The sequence below is a fragment of the Thermobia domestica genome, chromosome 16, assembly GCF_964235325.1.
Source record: "Thermobia domestica chromosome 16, izTheDome1.hap1.1, whole genome shotgun sequence".
Taxonomy (NCBI): Eukaryota; Metazoa; Arthropoda; class Insecta; order Zygentoma; family Lepismatidae; genus Thermobia; species Thermobia domestica.
Genome location: NC_137469.1, coordinates 47,672,985 through 47,685,843, shown reverse-complemented (window position 1 = coordinate 47,685,843; position 12,859 = coordinate 47,672,985). Strand labels below are relative to the sequence as shown.

The following is a 12,859-nucleotide window of genomic DNA, read 5'->3' as shown; positions in this document are numbered from 1 at the left end:
ACGTTTTGAGGGATGACGTCCTTCGGCTAGCACACTATCCGGGGAAAGAGAAGGAAGAAAGGATTGGGAAAGTAAAGAAGCGTCCTGGGAACTATATGTAAGTTAGGTATCACCTCAGTATTTGCCTGGTGTGACTGAGGAAAACCCAGGGAAACCTCATTCAGGGTGGCTAGCCTGAAAAAGTGTTTTACACTTTTTCGACCGGGTGCCCCCACCGGGAATCGAATCGAAAACGAGAGCGTTAGCGACTACGCTACGCGGGGGCCACGGCCTAGAATCATGTTGATTATGAAAACATCTGTTTCAAAGTATGGAATTTGGAAAGGGAAAGATTCTTTTCGTGAGTCTGGTCCTGTAATATTTCTAACATCAAGACAAAGAAGTTAATAAATTTAGGGAGACGTCAACAAGAAAGTTCTAATATCGTCCGATAGATTTCAACCGCGGAAGGATGTTCCATGTCTAACGGCGCGATGTGTAACTTCTGTTACTTTTGATTCGATTGTAAAAAATGGAATATGGATACATACTGTTAAAGTTACCAATGAACATTTTAACGGATTAACTCCAATAATGAAACCTATCGATCGTCTAGATTAGTGTTTCTTTCAGAAACTATGCACACTTCGTATTCCGGATGGTACTGCTGATACTATCATATTTATTATTATATTATAGACGTATTATTTTGGTCTTCTCCGGTGGCCACTCTCAGAGCTCCGGGAAGGGGGCAGTGCCCCCCCCCCTAACACATGTCTGGAAGAAACACTGGTCTAGATACCTATTGCCGAAAAAGTTTCAAAAATTCGCATTCAAGTTATTGTGTGGAATAATGTACAATCAGAATAATATATTTAGTATATGTTGGAAATATTATTTCTTATACCTCCAATCTATCCTTAATATTGTTTCTGAGTGTACGTGTATACAGGTGTACTAACATTACAATGCTATAGTTTTACAATATTAAAATGTTTTGTAGTTCAATTATCGGTCTCTTTTCACCACATTTACACACGAGGATATTCAAAGAGTGGTGTGACAAACTAAATATTTAAGGCATATGTTTACTAGTGGCCACATGGCAAACCCTCATCCTTTCTGTGTGCGTAGTCCTGGGCTTGAATTCTGCTACTGATGCTTCCTCTGATACAAATTCGATACTAATACGCACAGGTCCGCAACCAGCCACAGAGGTTTGGGGGGCCAAGTCATTAAAAATTCTCTTACACATATCTAAATTGTGTTCTTTGTGTTGAGATGTTGAGGGGCCACGAAAAGTTTAGGGGGGCCTCGGCCCAAATAGATCCCCTCTGGTTGCAGGCCTGGATACGCAGAGACGGATTTAAGTTTGATGAGGCCCTAGGCTATTGAAGGTAATGAGCCCTTTGTATGTCCAGTTATGCAACCAATCTATGCAAAACGTAGGTACTCTATAGACAGAAATGAGCAAACGAGTCAGTGGCGTAGGGAAGGGGGGGCCCGGAGGGGCCGGGACCCCCAAAGAGGTCCGACAATGTACTTTGGTACTTTGATGTTTGAAATTTTTTATATATTTTTATGTTTACATATTTTTTTGTTTGTAATGTTTCTATATAACAGCACTTCCCCCCCCCCCCCAAACACACATCCTGGCTACGCTACTGAAACGAGTGATATTTTAGGAAACAGGTTAGCCCTACTACTTGCATCAAGAGCCTACATAGCACAAATTATCGTTGCTGTTCGTAGGTATTATCTTATTTTATTTTATCTTACAGTATATTTTGGAATTGTACCTCCAGTTCTCTTTTTCTTTATTTTTTGCCCCCCCCCCTCCCAGGAGAATGGGACTCTAAGCTATAGCTTGATTAGCTTATACGTAAATCCGGCACTGCTGCTACGAGTTTAAGAGTAGGACTCGTTTCATATCATTTTGGTTCCGAAAAGAAATGAAACGGAATTTTTAAGTTTTACGTCCCACGGTTATGCCGGTTAGGCTAAAGGAGACGGTGATGATGAGAAATGAATGAAATGGTAGAAAGAAGAAAGTGGGAGGAAAGGGGAGAGCCCCGAGGAAACCCACGAACACGGTGTTTGTCCACCACAGTCCACACGGCGCGAGCTGGGATCGAACCACGGACCCGAAGCGCCGGAGGTGAATGCGCTATTACTGAACCACCTTGCCCCCATTTGGTTCCGAAAGGGAACAGTAAATCCGATGAAGGAGTCCTTGCTTGAAATAAGGTGAACAAAACGATTACAATGCAAAAAAAGTAACTTAGGTGTTATATTTAGAAGTTACTATAAGTTTGAGTATACAAACACGCCCGTAGCCAGCCCAAAAATGTAGGAGGGGCCGGTAGAAGTCAGGGAGGCTCGATCTAACTATATTATAGTTCATCACTACAGCATAGTGCATTTGCAAGTATACCGTGAAAACTTTAGGGGGGCAGGCCCCCTAGACCCCAGTGGATACGGGCCTGTATACAAAGTGAGTGCGAAATCATAGTCTCAGTTTAAATCACTCTAGTTCTGTCAATTTCTAATGGATTCTCAAAATTGTGATTTTTGTATTATTTTAGATTCTTTGACAAACCAAGAGCACGGCAGTGACATCTAGCGTGAGTGACTAACCGAACATCGAAGACAACAGAGAAACTGGCATTTCGTTTTGAAGGAAGTTCTGGAGAACATTTCTTAACACTAGATTGATACAGTTGTCCAATTCTTACATATTGCCTGATTTTGTACGGCAGATTTCGTCCTTGGGCGGGAAAAATCAGACGGCTTGAGATCAGAACTTCTGGCAAGCAATTTATGTGGTCTTCTTATCAACCAAGGCTTCGGAAAATGTTGACCGCTTGTTCCTCCATCTGCTACAGATCCGGTTATCATAAATTTTGTATGACTGTTTCTGAAGCGCTAGAATGAAGTGTAGCATAAAGCAGGGCGCAAAATTTCAAAGTCAGATGCACTCACCAATCCAAAAATTATTGTTGCCAGTATCTCTCACGCACAAATTATGAGAGTCCCCCTCCCACGGCCTTCGGTTTGACAAAGAAACATATTACATCAGGACATAAAATTTCAAAACCAGACAATGAGATTCAGGATAATCAATTTTGAATTGAACAATTCATATAGATCTTAAAAAATATCTTAAGACTTCACGTTTGTGTAATGCTCTCTCTCTCTGCACTGAAGTATCAGTTGTCGATTGCAGTTTTTGGATCTAAGACCGTAAGTGAAGGCCATTCTGTGTTTTCTCTCACTCACTAACAATTACTTTTGTGCGAAACAAAAATTGCGCAGCCCTGTGAGTTTACGCAGAAACCATTTCTACTGAACAGTAGTCGCCAGCTGTAAGTTTCTAGTAGGGATGCAAGCGAGACACGAGAAGTCTCGTCTCGTCTCGCGTCTCGTCTCGAATTTGCGACGAGACACGAGACGAGACTGAAAATTTTATGCGAGACGAGACTAAACCATGCGAGACGAGACGCTAGACGAGACTCGGTTAAGTCTCGCACGAGAAGTCTCGCTAGACTTCTCGCAGTCTCGCAACATTTATGGATTACATGTAATTGTATAGTTTCTAGTCACTCCGGCGACCTGGCCACCGGAAATTTTGCGCCCTGGCATAAAGTCCATGAACATTTCGCTACCATTGTCGCAAAAGACTACAGATTTCCACTCTTCAAAACGAGAAGATATCTCAGCTGATCCGGCAATGTTAGTTTCTACGTCATCTTCGTTAATCATTCACGCACTCACAGTAAATGTAAACAGTACTGAGGTTCTGCTCCTGTTTTCTCACAGAAAACCTAGAGTAATATAAAACAGTAATTTTGAGAATACATTAAAAATTTACTGAACTAGTGCCAATTAAAGTCAAATAGTGACTTCCCATTCAATCCGAAGGTTCACTCATTACATGACATCATCCAAATTAATTGCTCAAAGTAAAAAAAACAATCGAACTATATTCATGCTTAAAATTAAAATTTAGAAAAGAAGCTAAGTTTAATTATGTTCGCCTTTTATGATTTACGCCAGGTGTGCACCAAGAAATGTCTGTTGGAAGGGATCAAAGTTTTGGGGGATCCAGTAGTATAAACCACTACGTCAATGTAGTATCGAACGAGTATTGTTCTGAACCCGATAAGTACTTATAAAATGCTTCCACCTATTTGTACCCGAGAAGTAATATTAAAATTCTTCCACCTATTTGTACCTGATACGTAATTTTAAAATGCTTCCATCTATTCGTACCCGATAAGTAATTTTAAAATGCTTCCACCTATTTGTACCTGATAAGTAATTTTAAAATTCTTCCACCTATTTGTACCCGATAAGTAATTTTAAAATGCTTCCATCTAATCGTACCCGATAAGTAATTTTAAAATTCTTCCATCTATTTGTACATGATAAGTAATATTAAAATTCTTTCACCTATTTGTACCTGATAAGTAATTATAAAATGCTTCCATCTATTTGTACCCGATAAGTAATATTAAAATGCTTCCATCTATTCGTACCCGATAAGTAATTATAAAATGCTTCCACCTATTTGTACCCGAGAAGTAATATTAAAATTCTTCCACCTATTTGTACCTGATACGTAATTTTAAAATGCTTCCATCTATTCGTACCCGATAAGTAATTTTAAAATGCTTCCACCTATTTGTACCTGGTAAGTAATTTTAAATCTCTTCCACCTATTTGTACCCGATAAGTAATTTTAAAATGCTTCCATCTAATCGTACCCGATAAGTAATTTTAAAATTCTTCCATCTATTTGTACCTGATAAGTAATATTAAAATTCTTTCACCTATTTGTACCTGATAAGTAATTATAAAATGCTTCCACCTATTTGTACCCGATAAGTAATTTTAAAATGCTTCCATCTAATCGTACCCGATAAGTAATTATAAAATGCTTCCACCTATTTGTACCCGAGAAGTAATATTAAAATTCTTCCACCTATTTGTACCTGATACGTAATTTTAAAATACTTCCATCTATTCGTACCCGATAAGTAATTTTAAAATGCTTCCATCTAATCGTACCCGATAAGTAATATTAAAATTCTTTCACCTATTTGTACCTGATAAGTAATATTAAAATGCTTCCATCTAATCGTACCCGATAAGTAATTTTAAAATTCTTCCATCTATTTGTACCTGATAAGTAATATTAAAATTCTTCCACCTATTTGTACCCGATAAGTCATTTTAAAAGGCTTCCATCTAATCGTACCCGATAAGTAATTTTAAAATTCTTCCATCTATTTGTACCTGATAAGTAATATTAAAATTCTTCCACCTATTTGTACCCGATAAGTCATTTTAAAATGCTTCCATCTAATCGTACCCGATAAGTAATTTTAAAATTCTTCCATCTATTTGTACCTGATAAGTAATATTAAAATTCTTCCACCTATTTGTACCCGATAAGTAATTTTAAAATGCTTCCATCTATTCGTACCCGATAAGTAATTTTAAAATTCTTCCGTCTATTTGTACCTGATAAGTAATATTAAAATTCTTCCACCTATTTGTACCCGATAAGTCATTTTAAAAGGCTTCCATCTAATCGTACCCGATAAGTAATTTTAAAATTCTTCCATCTATTTGTACCTGATAAGTAATATTAAAATTCTTCCACCTATTTGTACCCGATAAGTCATTTTAAAAGGCTTCCATCTAATCGTACCCGATAAGTAATTTTAAAATTCTTCCATCTATTTGTACCTGATAAGTAATATTAAAATTCTTCCACCTATTTGTACCCGATAAGTCATTTTAAAAGGCTTCCATCTAATCGTACCCGATAAGTAATTTTAAAATTCTTCCATCTATTTGTACCTGATAAGTAATATTAAAATTCTTCCACCTATTTGTACCCGATAAGTCATTTTAAAATGCTTCCATCTAATCGTACCCGATAAGTAATTTTAAAATTCTTCCGTCTATTTGTACCTGATAAGTAATATTAAAATTCTTCCACCTATTTGTACCCGATAAGTCATTTTAAAAGGCTTCGATCTAATCGTACCCGATAAGTAATTTTAAAATTCTTCCATCTATTTGTATCCGATAAGTAATTTTAAAATTCTTTTACCTATTTGTACCTGATAAGCAATTTTAAAATGCTTCCATCTATTCGTACCCGATAAGTAATTTTAAAATGCTTCCACCTATATTTTCAGTAAAAATGATACAACCAGATTGCTTTTATAAGAGACAGAGTACAGATGAAGTGTAAGATCAAATTTTACGGCCAACATCACAATTCAATTTTTAGAATCTACGGAGGTCAAACTTATGACTCATCCGCCGTATAGCCTTGACCTGGTCCCGTGTGATTTTTTTTCTGTTCTCCAGGATCAAAGATCGCATGCGTGGGACTAGATTTTTCAGCCCTGAAGAAGCTGTAGTGGCTTACGAGAATGAACTTTCAACACTTGAAGAAAAAGACTGGCAACACTGCTTCCAAAAGTGGTTTTTGATGATGCAAAAGTGTGTACAGTGTAATGGTGAATAATACTTTGAGAAAATGTAAGTGTTAAATTGATTTTAAGTATGTAAGTTGTTTCACGTCTCAACACTTTCTTGTTACCCTTCTAGATCTAGTACAAAAGTACTAGCGGTGGTCACATTGTTTAGAACTTAAATATGTAAAGAACAAATAATAGGCCGCATACTTGTCCATATTTAGTACAAACGAATAATTTATTATTTATGGTTCTACTATGTTATCGATGACTCCACTCCCTGTCAGTACATGACTAAAACTGCACTCAAGGAAAGTTGATACTATTTATAGAAGCAGCATTCAACAACTCATACGAGTGGTAATTTACTCCACTCCTTGAAAACAATGAATAAAATCTCCAAATAGGTAGGGATTTACAATTCTATTAGTTTGATCATGATTTTACTTCAAAACTAATTATTTTATGGGAAATAATATAGACTTATGTTTCCCGAAAGTAAGGTAATTGAGAACCAATCTTAGAAAATGTAAGAATACTCTTGTGAGCGTATTTATAACTAAAGCTAAAGTGAACCCTAACAGTGTTTGACTCGGGAGTTTGGAGACTCCTGTAGAGTCTCCTACCTGCATGTGTTTCGTTGTTTGACTTGAAGCTAATAGATGAGAATTTTGAAACAGTTATTTTCGCATGTTCACTGGAATATTCATTGCAGGCATCTCTGCCTCGAGCAACCTTGCTGCAGATCGAAAGACAGATGAAGTAAGATGATTTGCAATTAGTTATCCAAACTGTTGACTTTGTGTGTTGTCACCCATCATGATTTTGTCCACGAAGAGGTACTGCTTGACCAAAAATATGCATATTCTGCCATCATCAAGAACGGCTACGAAGACTTCCATGAGAGTTCCGAAACGCAAGTGGCGTCGCATTATGCAGTTCACAAGAGCAAGTGGATCACCAAATATTGTAAATTGTTGATTGTTCATTAAAATATTTAATAATATTTAGAGTATTATATTATTACCCTGTTACTTCTTCGGCAACATTGTCTTCACCAGAAGTTTTCAAGAAACTTTAAAAGAACTTTAGCTTGTTTTTCCTTATGCTTGTATGCATACCATCTCACTTCAGACATGCGAATAGGGAAGGGAAGTTTTAAGTCTCCTATATACAGTATATATATATATATATATATATATATGATCTGCCCCTTTCCTCCCACTTGCAACACAATACCTTTTTTTGAAGCAATTTCATTGCATTATTCGAAATTGATACAAAGAAGTAAAAAGCCCACTCTAGTAAAATCTGCTCCCAGAAAACTTCATACTTCTGGAGAACTGCTACAAGTGTTTTGCATTTACATTAGACTTTTTATATCTGAATATGCTACCCAAATATGTTATTTAGGAATCTAGCAGACAAAAGAAAATCATGCATCCACAATGTTCTATATATACCCAATAGAGTGCACTGTAGAATTACTCACGAAAAATAAGTGTTATTATTACAAAAAAAGGACAAAGAAAAAGAATAATAGGGTTTTCACGCAAAAAAAAAAAAACTTAGTAGATAGTTTTCCCTTATACTCTAAGAACTATAATTTTCTTTTACACTAAACGTTACATCTTGTTATACCAAATATTCATTACAACACACACAAAAATATAACAATAACAACATTAATACGTTTGTACGTTTCTCACTGGAAATTACTAATAAGAATAAGAATAACATGTAAGTCTTAATTGCATATATTGGTACAATTATATTTAACACATATTGTTTGTATAAGAGACACGTGGATCCTTCAACTTGTATTTATCACTAGAATAGTTTGTTTTCACAGACATTTCTATTGCCGAGCAACTGATCGTAGATTTCAGAGGATAAAAAGCGCAAGTTTTGCTTTAGAATAACAGCTTTTGTAATGGTAGATCGTGAATTATTTGTTTTCTTACCTGACCAAAAGTATTTCACAGAAAAGTATTCCTATTCATGCATTTGACCCTAGAATGCAGAGACAAAACTAGATAAGTTTTGAGAGAATTGTTATAAGGTAACCAAGAAAGTTCTGTCGCTTTTTCACCCACCACCTTCGAACATCGATATATCACCTAAGACATACCTGGAAGATAAAAAAGTCTCCATCAGCATCCACGACCTTCTGCCAACGTTCTGGAAGGCCATGAATTCCATCACGGTAGAACTTGGTGGGCTCTGAAGCGAAGAAGGCATCAAGTGTGTTTTGCACTTCTACTAGAGATTTGAACTGTTGTCCTCTGAGGTGATTGTTCAAGAAATGGAACAGGTGATAATCGGACGGTGCAATGTCCGGGGAGTATAGCGGATGCAATAGTGTTTCCCATCCAAGATATAGAATGGTGTCCCGAGTCATCTTGGCCACGTGTGGCTTAGCGCTGTCCTGCAATAGGATGACCCATTTGCGATTCAGAAGTGCTGGCTACAGAGTTTTAAGGTTTTCTTGAACACGGCTCAATTGCTGAAACTACATAGTTGCATTGAGGCTCTGATCAGCTTGTAGCAGTTCCCGATGCACGATGCCGCGAGCAGTCCACCAAACACACAGAAGGGCCTTCTTCTGGTGCAGTGCTGGTTTCGGCTGTTTTGGAACCGGTTCATGGGATGCTAACCAATGATGACGGCGCCGTGGAAGTTCGCGAAGAACCCACTTCTTATCACATGTCAACACACGAGACAGCGAAGAAAAACAGGTGTCTGCTCGCGTTGCCTTCTGGCCCGAAGTCAAATTATGAGGGAACCATCGACCCAACTTGTAGTGGTTCCCAAGTTGATGGAGCTGCTGCCGAATTGTTTCTCCACGCACACTGAATTGTAGTTCCAGTTCCTCACATGGCTGGTGATTGTTCGCCTCAATTGCTGCCTAACGGTCTTCATTTTGTACATCTATTGGTCTTCCGGCACGTGGTGCGTGTTTGAGTGTTTCGTCACCGTCCTTAAACTTGTTTTAACACTGCTGCACTGTCTGTGTAGTCACGACACCCTCACCAAAGGCTTGGCATATCTTCAGCCCCGCTGAAACGGCGTTTGACCCCAGTTTGAACTCGTACAGCATACACGCTCTGTGGAGGTCCCGTGTTCACTCTGTCCTTACGCAAGTTCACGGTGTAACTGAACTGCCACAACCAGGTAGTATGTTGGATATACTCAGACCAACAACTGATCTTCGCCTTATTTCCATTTGCACTCAACTCACGGTGCGAGGGCCAAAAAAACACAGACCTCTACAAAAAGCGACAGAACTTTCTTGGTTACCTTCTATATTTATACATCTGTTCTTGAGGGTACTGAACACAGCCACACATAGGTTGTGTGCTTTGATATTTGAGCTAATCCATTTATATAACTGCTCTGCTACAATACTTTTAACAACAGAAATCCCATCACAGAGTGTCCTACTATGAATTTTTATATTACCTACATATTTTATTAATGATATATTTTCTTCACCATTTGACCATTCAGGCTCTGATTTCAATGTACACGAAGAGACGTTAATATTCTAAGATCTGAGAATTGCTTTCCCCATGGAATAAAGTAATCATAAATTACAGTGTAGAATGCGTGAACACAAGAATAAACTCTAGGCTGAGCTACTTTGGCAAATCTGTACAAGTCCTTCAACATATTTAACTTTTAGACTCAAGTTAAATTTCCACCTTCATGGTGAGAAATTCTAACATACTAAAGTTTCAGCAACACATGCAAGCAGTTTTTCAATTTCTCGTATCATGCTTAGTGGTAGAGCGTTCACCTCTGCTGCATGGAGTTCTTGGTTCGATCCCAGCTCGCGCCAAGTGAACTTTGTGATGAACAAACATCGTGTGCGTGAGGTTTCTTCAGAGCTCTTCCGTTTCCTCCCATTTTTTCGATTCCTCTATATCCTGTATTTCTCATCATCACCATCTCCTTTAGCCTAGCCGGAATAACTGTAGGGGGTAAAACAGCGATTTCATTTCATTCAGCTGACAGTGCACAAACCACAATCACAATTTTGACTCTTCATCTAGACAGAAACAATGATCTTACAGTAGAATATTAAGTAACAATTCTTTCAAGAGGAAGCAACAGTGTGTTACTGTGTTACCATCTTGTGTTACTGTGGCCCAACATTTGTCAAAAGTTCACACTCACAAAATTCACAAAACTCTTTGAATCTCTCTCTCTCTAATAGTATAAGTAAGAATATATTTGTAGATTTTGCAAATAATATGTTCTACATTTACTGGTAGCCTTCAAGCTGCAGTTTCTATACTGTTATGAATAATGTGGGTCATGGAGCCTACATCTGTAAGTTTTTTTTTTAAAGATTTACTTGTAATTTATTAAAAAAAATCTTTGCCACTTCTGTTTACACCATCAAACATGCTAATTGTGTTGCAAGCACTCGAACAGCACGAAACAATTGTTTGCTATATATTACCATTTTTACTCTGTAGCAATCAACGTTAAAACCGGAAGTAGTTGATTTCTGCCACTTTCGGTTTGAATTAGAGGATTAAAAATGATAGTACTTATTGTTAAAACAATAAATCAATTCTAAAAAGCGCTTCTCGTTACCTTCTTTTGCTCTACGTAGATCAATATTAAAACCGGAAGTTCCATTAGATTTCTATCACTTCCGGTTTCAGTAGAGAATTAAGGATGGTGATGAAAAGTTTTCTTGGGACGCTTATTCGATTGCAGAAAACCGCTTCTCATCATCTGTTAACGTTTTGTGCTTTATATTGATCAACATTAAAACCGGAAAGTTGATTTCTACCATTTCCGGTTTGAATATGACCTCTATCAATTAACACGATTCTTAACTTTTGAACTGCACATCCTGTCCAAAATTTGTAGGTCCTGTCTAAAATTTGTGCATACTATCCAAAATTTGTACATCCTGTGCAAAATTTGTACATCCTGTCCAAAATTTGTATATTATGTCTAAAATTTGTACATCCTGTTCAAAATTTGTATATCCTCTATAAAATTTGTTCATACTATCCAAAATTTGGACATCCTGTGCAAAATTTGTACATCCTGTCCAAAATTTGTATATCATGTCTAAAATTTATACATCCTGTTCAAAATTTGTATATCATGTCTAAAATTTGTACATCCTGTCCACAATTTGTATATCATGTCTAAAATTTGTACATCCTGTCCAAAATTTGTATATCATGTCGAAAATTTGTACATCCTGTTCAAAATTTGTATATCATGTCTAAAATTTGTACATCCTGTCCACAATTTGTATATCATGTCTAAAATTTGTACATCCTGTTCAAAATTTCTATATCCTGTCCAAACTTGTATATCATGTCCAAAATGTGTACGTCAAGTCCAAAATTTGTACGTCCTGTCCAAAATTGGCGCTGATCCGTCAAGTAGGCCAGTTCATGATCTCCTTCTCTCGTGGACGGACGGAGAGGATAAATACGTAAATGGAGTTTCGATGAAGAAAACTCTTAAAAAATTTAAACGTGTTTAATAAGCCTTGATTATCTTAATTTCAAATCTAAAATGGGACATCGAAATTTAAAAAAAAAAATAAAGTAAAAAAATTCATTCGATTCACTTGAGTGACTAGTAAAAGCGAAAAATACAATAAATATTAATTCAGAAGCACAGTAAGTAAACACAAATTATTTATGTATATCAACATTCAGAATTAAAAAAAGAAATAGCATACCTTTGTACATGGAATTACTGAATCGTAAATGGCTGCGGGAAGAGATGTTTCTAGATCGAAACAACAGTTGATTTCTGGAGTCACTGTCGCTCCCGAGAGGCACATTGTAGGCTGAAAGACCATCTGAAAGAAGAATCATCAAGTAAACATCATCATCAAGTAATCATCAAGTTAATTACGTAAAAAAAATCAAGTATACTATAATAACCAATTACCGTAAATATTTCTGAATCCAAAATAAGGCTTGTGGAATAATTTAGTGCCGAAAGTATGGAATAGCGGAGTTTCCCTTTACGAAGGATTTTCGGAAGGAAATCACGAACTTGCATTAAGCTATAGTTTTGTCGTCTTCCTCACCTACTGCTTTCGACTGAAACATTCACTGATTCAAAGCATTCCACCAATGACTAATGGAAGTATGTCTAAAAGATGATTTTTAGTTTAAATTTATAGTAAGTTCCGAAAATAAACACAGTAAATTTTGAAAATAAAAGAAATATTGTGCATATATATATATATATATATATATATATATATATATATATATATATATAGTAATTCTTTGATTCGTAAAAATGGGGGTCTTTCTTGCATTCAGAAATATATTTATTCTGATACAGAGACCCAGAAAAAACTATCAAAACTCAACACCGTTTTCTGA

The 12,859-nt window shown here is 36.6% G+C and overlaps 1 protein-coding gene across 3 annotated transcripts in view; it reads right to left on the bottom strand.

Annotated features, from left to right (window-relative positions):
* Positions 1 to 12,859, bottom strand: part of LOC145673054 (muscle M-line assembly protein unc-89-like) — a 670,772-nt gene that overhangs the window by 391,633 nt on the left and 266,280 nt on the right. For all 3 annotated transcript variants that reach the window (XR_014128711.1, XM_081742394.1, XM_081742395.1), the window contains exon 3: positions 12,199 to 12,321. Coding sequence is in view for 2 of the 3 variants with exons in the window: in XM_081742394.1 (XP_081598520.1) it covers positions 12,199 to 12,321 (123 nt within the window). In the remaining variant the exon portion in view is untranslated. The remainder of the gene's footprint in view (positions 1 to 12,198; positions 12,322 to 12,859) is intronic.